Genomic DNA, 13,890 nt, shown 5'->3' on the forward strand with positions numbered 1-13,890 from the left:
TATAAATAAAATTTTATTATTATTATTATTATTATTATTATTATATTTGCACAATTTATTTTGTAGGCTATATAATGTCATCTCTCTAATTTATTTGTTGTTTTCAATAACTTTATTACATTAATATAATAGTTCTGTATCGTTTTCTTTACTTAGCCTATCTCATTAATATTTTACAATGATTTGTAGGAAATCACACTACCACTGACAACATTTCCCATTTCCAAATTATTTAAACAAAAAACTACTTCGTGAGCAAATAAAGCTAAATAAGAAAAAAACTAAACATGTGTTGGTAAAATAACCGTATAACAGAATATATTTACACGGATGCACAACAACTAGTGCAATACTTTCCTTATGGCATTTACATGTTCCATACTGAACCTGACTTCCTCAGTAAATCACAGAGCTGAGCTCATGCGGGACATCTGCTGTCCGCGCAGAGCAGCACGCAGCTCAAACACGAGACACCCGCCTTCAAACACCGCAAATGACTGAAAACAAGTTTGTCCACAGAAGAGGAAACCCTGGAAATGTTAAGTCTTTTTGGATTCGCTGGATCTTTTCAGATGTCTGCAGAAGCAATATTGAAGAGCTTTAACTGAGGTGAGTTTCCTGTGGCTTTCTTTTATATATTTTGCTTCAGCAGTCAGTATTTGCCTTATGTTTTTTTTTTTTTTTTGGTGGATTCTTTAATATTTGGACACTGCTGACGTTATAATTATGCTTACAAATATTATAAGATGTTTTTTAAGTAGCTAGCATGCACATCAGTCTTACAACCTTCTATAAAATGTGATTTCCACATATTTTAGTTCCAGAAAGGTAATATAAATAAGGATATCTGTTATTAATCTGTTAAAAACTGATTTTAAATGATGTATTTGCAGTTAAAAAGATGAGGCTATTATATATTCCATTTTCCAGTTTTTGCTGATCCGTGCCTTACCTTCTGTCAGCAGACTTATAAGGAGGGATCTTGGCTCCTGCAGCCATTTCCCCTGCAGGGCTGAGCTCTTTGGCTGGCTTGCCAGTTCCTTAGCAGAGGGGCTGCTGGCAGGGGCAACATCTGAGCAGGTACCACAAACAAACAAGATTCTGGGCACATAGGTCATTAAATCTGGTTAAGAATGTTATTTTAACTCTTCTATTAAATGTATAGGCTTTACTATATAGGTAGAAGAAATACACGATGACATAATTCACATTTGTTGTGCTTCAAACCAAAACTCAACTCAAATTAAACTCTATGCACATATTCCATTTCTGTCGTTTCTTGAAATGTATGTGTGCATTTGATTTGGAAGCAGGAAGCCAAGCCTTGTGTGAATGCTATGTGATCTATGTTTGGAGTGAATTACACAGGAGAACATGCTCTTCTCTGAATGGTGGACTCACCAAACTCAACTTTACTCTACAGTCTATGAGCTAGAAATATCAAAAAGGTCATTAAGGCTGCACAGTCTGTGCACATTAATAACCAAGTGTTTGCAAACACACTTGTTTGTGTCTCTCTCTCTCTCTGTTCAGGTCATGAAGCCTCAAGAGGCAGAGCTTGTCACTGAAATCTCCAAGGTATTCTGCGCCTTACCTCACTAGCCAGCCTGGCTTTGTTAAAGAGACAGTTTAAATGTTTATTATTTACTATTATTTGAAAAATTAGCAGTAGATGGTAAATAAACTCCTTTGATGTCCAAGAGTGCAATCCTGGATCAAAATACAGTTTAGACTTTTCGTGCCTTGTTAATACATCTAACCTTGAGTAATATATGACACCTGCTGTCCCGTCAGTTGCAATGCATGGTCTCAGAGCTGAAGACAGGGTTCGCCAGCGCTCTGCTGGAGCTCGGTCAGATCCAACATGGAGACACGTACCTGAGGGAGGAGCTGGTGGAGAACCGGAGGATCTGCCAGAAGAAAGCTCTTCGTTTGGAGGCTCTGGTCGAGTCACTGAGGGTGAGACTCTGACTTGTTGAACTACTGAGAAAAATCTAACATGAAAAGTTTGGTAACAGTATGTGTTATATATTTACATATTAATTGAAGGTCACACAAATACATTCTGCACTCAAACTCAAACAAATACTTGACTGTATTCTCTCATGTGCATCCATAACAGATATTACACAGAATAAAAGTATAGTTACTTAGCTTTACCAAACGCCTTGTCATCCTACAGGAAGAACTTGGAGTGATGCAGTGTCAGATCTTGCAGCTGTACAGTAACAGACAAAGACCTCTGCAGGATGGAAAGAGCTCTACATCCAAACACAAAGAAAGGTAAAAACAAAAACACTGAACTACAGAGCTGTACAGATAAGAATCCAAAGTATTAGAACTATCCAATCAAATTAGATCACAGCTTGGTAAAATGATTGCCTCTGACAAACCATCTTTCTTAAAATGAAGACCATATTTGATTTTTTCGTGAGACTTTACTCATTTATCTGTCTTTACTTAAGCCCCCTCCTACGTTGGCCCCAGAGGACAAAACACATGCAAGAAATGAAGTGCAAACATGAAGGGAATCACTCTTTAAAAGAATACAAAATATTGTAATTACCAAAACAAATACAAAAGTGACAGCAGGGCAAATACAGAAATGTAATTAATTGGTTTGTAATTTCATATGTAAGTTGTTCTAAGGGGCCAGAATAACTCTTTCCTGTTTTGTGCCATGGAAGATCTTCCTTGCTGTAAATTTCTGCCAAATCTGACCCCATTATACAAAGTGTAAAATGCAGAATATAACATAAAAGTCTTTTTAACTATGTTTTTGCTTCTTTGCAGGAAATCCATATGTATAATGTGTTCATTTTAATGTCATGATTCTCAGTGGCAAACAGCAAACAATTAGTCCTGAAAAAAGCTGTTTATACCTAGTGAGCAGGCGGTAATAAAAAATAAAAAGTAAAACCTGCAGAGAGACATTTTGCCATCTGTCCACTGTTGTGCAGCAGTGACCCAGCAGAATCGGCCTGTGAACGGAGTCAGTGTGACTGTTGGTCTGCTCCAGCAGCCTGTCTGTCCAGAGGGAAACTGCTCCTCCATTGTTTCCTGCAGGGCCTCAAAGCAGGGCTCAACGAAGGCACAGGTGAGAAGTTTAGTTTAACTGGATGATATAATACAATGGTGGTTCAACCAACAATAAGCAAATGAAAAATATTACATTTGCTACCAGTAACAGCTGCTGTCAGGAAGTTCTTTTAACTGTACCAAATTTTCCCACTTGGCTTTTTTTTAATTTTTAAACAGTTTCATCTTTTAAAACTTAACAACTTAAGTGATACAAATGTTTGGGATTTGTTTGTTACTGAAGCCATTTGAGGTTAAAGCACCTTCCAAAACTTTAGCAGTAGATGTCAGCCCTTTATTTTCTACTTTAAGATGAACACATGGGGGATTAAACTTGATGCTCAGTAACATGGTCACATTATTTGTTGAATTGAATTGTTGATTACAAGTGAAAGACACATCTGTGAAGCTTAAAATGTTCTTTTTTTGCACAGATGCACGGCATCAGGTGGCGATGCAACTTCTGCATTCTGAGTGGGAGTACGTGTCAACCTTAAACCAGCTGTATGAAAAATACAAGACACCACCAGCTCACCAGATGACTGTGGAGCCATAGTAAGTGCTGAACAGTAGACAGTAGAACTTAGCAAAGAACAACAGCTCAGGTATTTTCCTTTTTAAAAAAAAAAGGAAAATACCTTAATATTCTTAATCGTTGCTTACATGAATTCCAGACAGAAGCAAAAACTTCAAGTAAATATTCTCTTTCGTCTTTGCTTTAAATTGCTGTTTGCGATTTAAATCACCTCCCTTTGTTTTGTTTTGTGTCCTGATCCAGTCAGACATATCTGAAGTTTGTGGAGCAGCTGTTACAGCGACATCTGCTCTTCCGAAACACGCTGCAGGAGCGGTTATCTGCTGAGCACTGGAAATCTCTGGTTGGAGACATCCTGGTGCAGCTCATCGGACAAAATGACGTAAGTAGATGCTCTTTTTGAAATGATTTGAGTCCATTACACTGAACACTGACTCACGATTGCTCTGATTTGGGTTGTCCAGACAGCCTTTTCGGATATGTACCTTGGATACACGACCACCCTGGCGTCATTCCTCTCACTGGAGTTCAACAGATTAAATCATTCTGAGAAAATACAGGTATTTTAAAGTGATACAGCGTCAACATTACTCAGTCATAATGAACCTGAGAAACCAGACATGCTGATGGATATTTCATGTCTGCATTTAACAGAGCGGCCAGATGGAGAGAGAGGAAATGAAACTGCTCTCCCAGCTGTTGGCACCTGTCTCTCGCATACACAGCTACCTGAGCCACATTCAGGTGAGTCAGCAGCCACAGTGAGTCCACTTTATCGAGCTGCAGCTACACAAGGCGTGACACTGCAGGTCAACACTGAACCTAAAGTTGAGGAGGTTGAGTTGTCAGGATGGCTAAAATAAGACGTACACCCATGATGGTTTTTTCAAGGATAGTAGAAGGCCAGAGATCAATATCAGAATCAGAAAAGGGTTTATTGCCACAATGAGTTACACTTAATGTGGAATTTGCCTTGGTGAATGGTGCATACATAAACAAACAAACAAACATATTAAACATTAATATGAATTAAACAATAAATACAGAAACAAATATATACAAACAAAATAAGTGTTTTGCATTAATAAAAAAAGGCTGAATGGGTTGAGTGCAGAATGTGCAAAAAATATATAGTATGTGCAATGGGCAGATGTATTGTCCAGATGGATGGATGGGTGGGGTTGTTACAAACAACAAATTCTTTAAGAAGTGGATTATGACTTTCGAATCTCGATATTTATAAAAACTAAAACATGCAGGAAGTAAAAAAAGCACTGCTGTGAATAAATTTAAACACTGTAGGCAATACATAAACATAGAAGGGTCTATTCATGTTTGGAATTTTGCAAAGCAATGTGCAGTGTGACGCCGGAGCGTCCAGTGGTGTTTGGACAACAGACAACGAAAAGCGATGTTACAAAATTTGATTTACTATTTTAATTATATTACACTACTTTTGTGAACCTAAGACTTTGGTTAACAAATTTCAAGCAACAAAACAATTTGTCCACATGAGTAAAGGTTTGTTTTCATTTTCACGAGATTTTCAATTAACTAATAATTAACTTTTCGGCTTTAGGATCAAATTATCTCTTTACACATTGCGCTCTCTCACAATACAGAAAGCTGAGTTTGTTCTAAACATGTTGATATAAAACACATGGGGATTGGTTATATGAAAATACCCTTAAAAGGAGAATTCAAGAAGTTATGTAAAAATTTAGAAAAATGCCCTTAGACCTCAGAGGGTTAAGAGTCAGACAAACTTTTAGAAATATTAAAGGGGTTATGAATATTTTAATAGGTCTAGAAACACATTTAGGAGGTGCTACAGGTCGAATAAATATAGTTAATAGGTTGGTTTTTTGGATTTAAACTGACCCTAAACTTTACCGAATTGCTTAATTTTTCTCCATTTTCCTTCTGCAGAACTTGTTGCAGTGGACGGGTAAAGAGCATCCTGATTGCAGCCTCCTGCTGGGAACTGAGCGAGCGCTGAGGAGCATTTTGTCCCGCTGTCATGTGATCCTGGAGGAAGACGTACGATGGGAGGAAGGAGAAGGAGCTGGACAAAGGTCGGGGCACCACCATCAGACGATCTTTAAGTATAAACAGTCAGGTTGATGCCTCTAATATCAGATTAGATGCCTATGTAGATTTATATTGACTGCCCGTGTTTGTGTCTTTGGCTCGTTAACAAATTCAGAGATTAAAATGTATACTCATTCTTTGCATGAACAGCAGCTGCTCTGATGCAGTGGCTGGTGGATCCTCTGCAAATTGTTGCACAAGGAACCAACAGACCAGAGAATCCCAGCGCGAGTCCAACACTGCAGCTCAGAGGTGAGTGTCGCCCTCTGCAGGCTGTAGTCAGTACAGCAAGCACAGGAGCACCTGCAGTCAAGCTCAGACCAGGGACTACATTCGTGATTACATTAAATGGCACATTTGCCTTAAAACCAGTTATGGATGGAGCACTTAAAAAGTAACCTGGCTACAACTGTCGGTAGTGAAGTAAAAAAAAATAAAAAAAATAATAAAGTAAGAGTACTTCATCTTTGTACCTGAGTATATGTACTACAGGTTTTCACATCATTAATGCCACTGTCCCTCACTCTCACAGCTGATGTGGGCATCCTGGTATAATAACTTCTACTCTCCTTCCTACAGAGATGACCAGCAGGCTGTCAACCTCACTAACGGAGTCGACGGCTGTCACTCGATGCGTCTGGAGTGCTGGTCCTGCAGCCCAGTGAGGAGGAAGGGCTGTGGAAGCGACCGGACCCTCCTGAACCAGCCGGCCCGTGACTGTGGACACCCTTACTGCTCCCTCCTCACTCCTGACGCTGCAGCATGGGGAGAGAACAGCGACTCAGGCCAGGGCACCTACAGCCAGCCCAACGGGAAAGGCAGCAACGGGCTGGAGGCACCCCACACCAACCACAGCCTTGAGAACTGCGAGACAGACCCAGATGACACCTCAGCCTTCGACTACTCCTCCGTCACCTCCTGCAGCCCTGACGGCACCCTGCGCAGGGAGATGATGAGCAGTAACAGTGGGGAGGATGAAGAGGAGGACAGCCAGGTGCCGGTGCTGTTGAAGCCCTCATACAGCCAACAGCAGCAGCAGTCAAGGGAGCCACCCAGAGAGAGGACTGTGTGTTTGAGGTGGCAGATTCCCAGATTGACCCCTCACCCTCCTCTGAGAAGCACTGCAGGGCCGTGTGTGGACGGGCCGACGCCATGCCTCGTCAGCTCCTACGGGAAGAGGCTGGTCAATGTCAGGAAGGGGTCTCCTCCTTTACATCCAAAAAGTGCCTTCAGGCCCATCTGGGATGATCCATCCAAACAGGTATTTAGTTTTTTTGTTACATAACCATCATGTTCTGTCCATCCTGGGCCTTCTTTTGGTATATTACAGTATTAGCAGTATCCTTTAAAAGTGGTTCAGAATGAAATAATGCCAGTGTGGTGTAATAGCGTGTACTCAAAACATGAGCAAAACTAAAAAAAAATGTTTTTTAAATTACACACTCAAACAAGAAAGATAATAGACTTGCATACAAAAATACGCATATAGTCGCTTTAATAAAAGAAAGTGTTTTATGCATCCTCGGATACATGTACCAGATTGTTATAGTTCTAGGAAATAGTGAAAATTTTCAAAATTCTCTCTTGTGGGCGTATTTTCTGGACATAGTTATGTTTGAGCTCTCTACAACAAGGATTAACAAAGCCAAATCATCGACTATCAGCCTATGGGAAAGCGCAGCAGCACAAATATCAGACTTCATGACCTCAACCACACAAGAATTAGAGGAGAGTGACTAGGCAAGGTGTGGTTTCTGTTTGTTTGTTTTGTTTTCCTCGGGACCGCAGAGGGTGGGGGGTGGGAGAGTGTTTTTGTTCTTGTTCAATTTGTGTTGATCTGTTCTGTGCACCATCTGCTAATACCTGTCACACATTGTGGAATTTGTTTTGTATGTCTGAAGGTGCCAATAAAAAAAGTTGATCACAAAAAAAAAGAAATCTTGTGGATCTGCATTAAAAACTAATCACTTGCTATTTGGTTTTTAGTGTAATTTTAAGTCCACCAAAATATATTCACAGGTTTTTGAGAATTTCTGACAAAATATAGGAGATACTGTAGGATAGGACGTAACAAAACATATTACAGGGGCAGTAATTACGCATTGAAGATTTAAAAAAAGAATGGACAGGTTAATCAGCTTGGTAGCATCTTTTCCTTAAACCCTCTCCGCCTCGTGAACGCCCGTCTTTCAAACTGGACAGATCAGTTCCTTACGCAAACGATGACGTCATCGGGGTTATTTGCTCAGGCAGACAAAGCTCCTCCAGAGACACTGAGGACATTACTGTTTCCACAGGCTCAGTAGGACCACTGGTGAAATTATCTTCATGTGAAAGAAAATTGGTGCATTTCTCCAACTGGTCCCATATTTTCCTGACAACTCTGTGCAGTCCTGTTTTCCTGTCACTCACTCTAACCTGCTCTCTGTATTTCCACATCCTTGCATGTACTAGGCTGATGCAGCTCCAGAGAAAGACCACAGACAAGGCTTCGTGCCGATTCAAGCCCCTGCGAGGCAAAGTTTTCAAAATTTCAACCCGAGTAGAGAAAATCTGAGGTAAAAGCCTTTATCAGGTAGAATTATGCCAGTGCTGACACTTAATCTTCACTCTAATCACAGGTAGGAGAGTGATACAGAAATGTACTAGCTGCTTGTACTAAATCATTAAAACAACCAAATTCACACTTGCATTGTGGCTATCAGTGCAGATATAATATACAAATAAGAACTTGATTAATGAGATAAATACACTTTTACCTGTTGCTTCTCTGAGCTTGAACTTCTCTCTTATCTCTTCAGACCAGTCCTGTCTCAGCAGAGAGGTAACCATGCTGCAGCCATGAGCGGTGGAGGATTGTGGGAGGACAGTGAGGACAGTGAGGGACCCTGCAGTACCGTTTGACCCCCCCCCAGCCACCAGCCCCAGAGACTATCACTAAAAACTGTTGAACACAAAACTTTTAAGTTACTACCAAATTTGAGCCCAATTAGTGATTTCTTTGGTGGATATATTTTCCCCAAAGGCCATGACAGTAACGCATGAATGTCGAATTAGTGACCCTTAAAAATGTTTAGTTTTTCTGTTAAAGCTGAACCTTTGTAAACACGACATCATCTTTGTTTGGCTGTTTGGTTTTTCGGATAATTACTTTTTGACAATTGATAGAAATATTTAAAAAATATATATGTAAACGCAGGTTAGACGAAGCATTTCTAGCAGATTTAGCTACATTTCAAAAATTAAATATTCCAGACAATTTTGTATTTATCATTGAAGGTGAGATGGTTTTATATCAATGTGTAGCTAGCTAGCTTGCTAAAAAAAGGAATGTTACTAAAGAATAACGTTAATACATATTTCACTTTAATTTAAGGACTAGCTAGATTTTAATATCTAGCTAGCTAAAGGAAGCAGTATAGGTAGGAACACTTTGGAAAATACGCTTATTTCGCTTTCTTGTGGAGAGTTAACGTTAACTAGCCAAAGGTAACTTAGCTAGCTAGATGAGGTCTTCTGATAGCATGGTAACGTTAGCTAGCTAGCGATTTAAATATGAAGTTACGTTACAGCTAGCTAGCCGGTTAGCCTATAGCTAGCTAGCTTAGCACAAAGCCTGGAAAAAGCTAGCCTGGCCCTATTAAATAGTAACAAAATCAACCTACCAGCAGTTTTAAAACTCACTAATTAAACCACGGTATATCTCGTGTTTAATTTGTCCAAAAACAGAGGTGCAAAACGGCAATTGTATCCGCTGGTTGCCTGGCAACTAACATTACTCAGAGAAAAGAAAGTTTTTTTTTTGTTGATATAGTATGGTAGGCCTATCAATCTTCTCATGTAGCTACTCCCAAACAGCAAGCGAAAAAGCCTATTTCCCAAAAATATCAGACCTATATTTCCTCAATCTTGTCAACGTACCAACACCTTACTAACAGCTTATGCAGAAAGATAAATTAACTGTAGCAGAAAAAACGAGGAGAGAATTGAATAGTTCAGTACAAAATAAGACTGGGTGATTTATTAATCTCATCAAGACCATTAATACAAAGCAGTTAAAAGGCCACATACCATCAAATAAACCGACTGCTGGATCAAGCTGTTACAGTGCCACCGGAGGAAAACCAATCTGTTACTCTGTCTTGGCTGGGGTTTAAAAACAAAAAACAAACAAACAAACATAGAAAACAAAAAGTCAAATTTGGCAAAATTAACCCCACCACTACGGAAACTTGGAAAACTGGGGCCTTCTTTTTAAAGTCACTGGGTGGAGACAGTGAAGGGATTTGACTTCAGCGGTCATCCTCCAGATCTCCCAATTTTAGCTCTAGTTTGATCAGAAGTTTAATCATCCATCATCACGTGCACAGAACACAGCAAGAACAAGGGGCATGAGTGATATTTTGAAATTATGCTGAAATTCAGCTCATGGTGGTCAGACATCCTCAGGTGTTAGTGTCTTTTAAACACATCATGGGGATGAAAGGGACGTGGTCGACTTTTGTTTTTCTGCCCTGATCCATGTAGAAAGTGAGTTTCAACAGTTGCACAGGGCCACTGAATTTACAAACATGACCTATAACAACTGGGGCTCTTCAACAGTACAGCCTAAAGTGCACAAAGTGTGTTTCTCAGAAAGAATGTCCAATTCTTCACTATGCTCAAATACTTGCAACTGAATATAAGTTTGTGTATGTTCAACTGCAACTTTAATACAATTCCAACCTCTGTGTAATGAGTGTTAGCATTAAAAATCTTTGAAAAGGAGAATAGGCAATTAGTAGGATGTACAAAGTGAAGCACACGGCTAAGTAAGTGCTTGGCATATTGAACTGTATTTTTTTTTTTCATTGCTTTAAAACAGCTAAGGGGCAGGGAAGAAAAAAATGGCTTTCCTCAGTTAATACTCCCAGTGTTTCAACTGGAGATTGTCTGTAAGTAAGTTAGTGACAGTGACCTGTTTTTTTCTGGTTTTGTTTTTGTTTTTTTTTGTTGTTTTTTATCCGACTGTAGCAGCATTGGATTATTAGGCAATATTTGACTGAACAGATGCGGATGAGGGTACAATACAACGGGAAAAAAACTTGTCACTTTATACAAATTATTTAGTTAGTGTATACATGTTATATATACACAGTATCCACAAACATGTACAATTTCATAGTGTATAGCTTTGTTCTAAACATTACATAGGCAACTTTATTTTTTAGCATTTTAGACACCATTTGCTTATTTCTGTAAAGTAGAAAACAAAATAAAAGGCACATCTGAGCATGATGTATGGATTATTTCAGTCTTTCCAAAGTGAAACAAAATGTTTTCAAGCAGAAAAAGAGACAGAAAGAAGAAGTTGAGTTTAAAAAGTTCCTCTTTTTCATGGGGTTTTTAGGTATTTTGAGCCACCACTGCAGGGAGCTGACCCAGCTCTGGTAGGAAGTTGCTGCTTCCAGTGCTGAGTTTTAATACCAACGAAGAAGAGTTGGGTCATTGGATCTTGTGAAGAAGAGCACAGTGTCAAGACAGCGGCGCATGTCTATAAGGGGATCGGTTAAGACATCAGCTTTAGGAGAGTTGGAGAGAGAAAAACGTGTCTCTCTCGCTCTCACTCTCTCTTTTCTCTCCTCGTCTTTGTCCTGGATCGGTGCCGTTTGAGATCGTAGCAGACCTCCCTCTGTCAGCGCAGAGAGATATTTTTTAATATCGGATCGAAATCGGCTGACCTTGCCCAAACTCGATGTGCAAATGGAGTGTTCTCGGCTCTCGTTGCCCCATCTGGGCCGAGAGGACTGGAGCCGGGGGGTCAGAGGTCACCGCTGTTGGATTTTTAAAGGCAACGTTTTGTGGCTGCGGAGAGGCTTGTCTTCAAATAAAAAAACAGTCAGACAGTTTGACTCACGTCTATACAGTCACAGTGTACAGTTGAGATACAAGGTGGGGGTTTCAGTGTCGCCTCCTTTATCCGTTTCTTTTAATGTCACATTTGTTTAAAAAAAAAGAAAATCCCTTATCCCCCTGCATACAATAAGACTTTGGCAACTGTTTATCAGTTAGTTTGAAACACAAGTCTAGTTTGAAACACAAGTCAATGGAAATGTCTGCTGCTCACAGCCACCGTGAAAAGAGCTATGTCTAGGTGGATCGTTGAGGAGGAGAGAGGTCTTAAAAATCTGTGAGCTGTAGCAGGACTCCAGATGATGTCAATGCCCAAAGAAACAAAGCATGACATTTGAGGCTACAAAGTCCAAAGGCCCCCCCCCACATTCACCCCACCCTGACAGAGGAGTGGGACGTGGGGTAAGTGTAAGTTAAGAGTGTGATGGGGTGAGAACTTTTATCAGGAGCAGACTCCGTACATAACAAACAGACACAGACACTTGACTCCTTGTTGTTTATTAGCTGGCACACCGGTGAGGGTTTCTCATTGGCACAGAGGGTTTATGATGAAGGCGGAGCTACTGATCCCCTGAGAGGCACAGCGGGGGGTGTGATTGGTTGATGCAGAGGGCAGGTGGGTGGAGTTAAGAGCGTGTGGAGCAGTGTTATTCTTTCTGATCAGTAGCTTTGAGTCCACTGTGTCGTAGTTTGCAGGATACAGTTTGAAGTTTGCATTTCAAGATCACCTCTAGGTGTTTTAAAAAAAAAAAAAAAAAAAAAAAAAAAAAAAATGCAGACTCACTGGCTGCTGTCGGTGTTCTCCACCAATGAGAGGCCTTGTAGCGGTGGCTGCAGTAGCTCCCTTTTGTATGTCTTTGGTGGGAGTTTGGGGAGTTGTGGGCTGGAGTTGTGGCGTGGGGGGACAGGTGGAGCAGTGATGGGAACAGGAAGAGGGTAGAGGCTGTTCTGGCTGGCGCTGAGCGGGCAGCTCCGCCGTGGGATGCGGGGTGAAGGCGTGCTGGGCGGGGTGTTGGGGGAGCTGGGTGAGCTGCCAAAGTCCCAGTGGTATCGGCCCACCGGGGAAGGCTGCATGTTGAGTGGGTAGTTGATGAAGATCTCCGGGGGCCGCTGGGGCACCGGGGGAGGCGTGTCGGGCAGAGGGTCGCGGGGTGGCGGAGGAGGAGGGCTGGGCAGTGGGCCGTCCATGGGGGGGCCGTTGTAGACGTGCGGTCGAGGCTGGTTCCTGGGCAGAGGAGGGGGCAGCCGGGGAGGGATGGCTGGGGGGCTGTCGGAGCTCAGCTGAGACACAGAGACACATTGAGATCAGAATTTTGTCAAAACAAGATGTATTACTAAACATGTCACCCTGACATGCACAGTGCAGGTTAGAATTTTGTGTGTGGCAGTGGTTTCCATCCTGGGGGTCGTGACATAAATTTGAGGGGTAACGAGAGGATTATGAGAAGAAGAAAAAAAAAATTATGCTTTTTTGTAAATTACCAAATACCTTTACTAATTAAAGACTCCAAAAATTTGAGTAGAAACTAGGGCTGTAGCAGAGACGAGACGGCCAAACGGGAGCGGGTCTTATAATACATCCATGAACAGGAGTGGATGGCTAGCAGAAACAAAGCTCTTTGTCAAAGAGCTATGTTTGAGCAGAAATGGATAAATAAAAGGGTCTTTAGAATTGCAAGTTGAGTTTCAAAGCCCTTCAGATGGTTCCCTCCACAAGACTAAAGTTATTTGCATTTACTGTTGATGTAAACAAATAAAAAAAAAACTTGAGCATTAACAACTAGAAATATCCTTTTTAAAAGTACATTTAGAACAGATTTTAAAAAAGTTAACTAGGACACTTTTAATAATTTTGATCGATTGACAGCCCTGGTATAAAAAAAATAAAAAAAAATAATAATAAATCAGTAGAACTGGTCATAACTGGCAGGAACCAATGATGAGGAGTCACAAAGGAAATGGTTATGTTTTAAAGGGTCACAAGTCAAAAAAAGCAGGGAACCACTGTCTGTGTGGATGCATTCCTATCATCATTCATCATCCATCCATGTTTCACTGTAGGAGCGATGTCTCAGATGTCATACTTGAGTTAAATATGTAGTCCTTCATAGTAATTTGTAAGCACAGGTGTACTTATTTAATAGGTAAATATACATTTTAATCATGGTGTCCTGTTTGGGTCAGTTAGTGATATATGCCATAAAATACTGCTAAAATATAAATAATTTCTCCAAGTTGTCACCTCAAAGCATAGTATTGTTATTTGCACTTACCACTATATGTTCAACCCTATC

At 40.6% G+C, this 13,890-nt stretch overlaps 2 protein-coding genes across 7 annotated transcripts in view; one reads left to right on the forward strand and one right to left on the reverse strand.

The window, feature by feature from the left end:
- The first annotated feature begins 375 nt into the window (after window positions 1–375).
- On the forward strand, window positions 376–10,787 carry LOC120548749. 5 transcript variants are annotated; one of them, XM_039785192.1, is made up of 15 exons: window positions 376–609; window positions 966–1,080; window positions 1,534–1,578; window positions 1,795–1,959; window positions 2,183–2,283; window positions 2,961–3,097; window positions 3,513–3,633; window positions 3,857–3,995; window positions 4,078–4,173; window positions 4,268–4,357; window positions 5,543–5,688; window positions 5,858–5,956; window positions 6,284–6,965; window positions 8,159–8,262; window positions 8,506–10,787. In XM_039785192.1, exons 3-15 carry the CDS (start codon window positions 1,537–1,539, stop codon window positions 8,606–8,608), a joined length of 2,025 nt encoding a protein of 674 aa, XP_039641126.1. In that variant the 5' UTR covers window positions 376–609; window positions 966–1,080; window positions 1,534–1,536; the 3' UTR covers window positions 8,609–10,787. The 5 variants fall into 5 exon arrangements, with proteins under 5 accessions (XP_039641126.1, XP_039641125.1, XP_039641124.1 ...); XM_039785191.1 differs by having other exon boundaries at window positions 2,964–3,097; window positions 5,855–5,956; XM_039785190.1 differs by having other exon boundaries at window positions 378–609; window positions 931–1,080; window positions 5,855–5,956.
- Window positions 9,696–13,890, reverse strand: part of sos2 (son of sevenless homolog 2 (Drosophila)) — a 44,726-nt gene continuing 40,531 nt past the window's right edge. For both annotated transcript variants that reach the window (XM_039785187.1, XM_039785186.1), the window contains one exon: window positions 9,696–12,877. In XM_039785187.1, the coding sequence (XP_039641121.1) occupies window positions 12,377–12,877 (501 nt within the window). In that variant the 3' untranslated portion in view covers window positions 9,696–12,376. The remainder of the gene's footprint in view (window positions 12,878–13,890) is intronic.

The sequence above is a fragment of the Perca fluviatilis genome, chromosome 20 (assembly GCF_010015445.1).
Source record: "Perca fluviatilis chromosome 20, GENO_Pfluv_1.0, whole genome shotgun sequence".
Classification (NCBI taxonomy): Eukaryota; Metazoa; Chordata; class Actinopteri; order Perciformes; family Percidae; genus Perca; species Perca fluviatilis.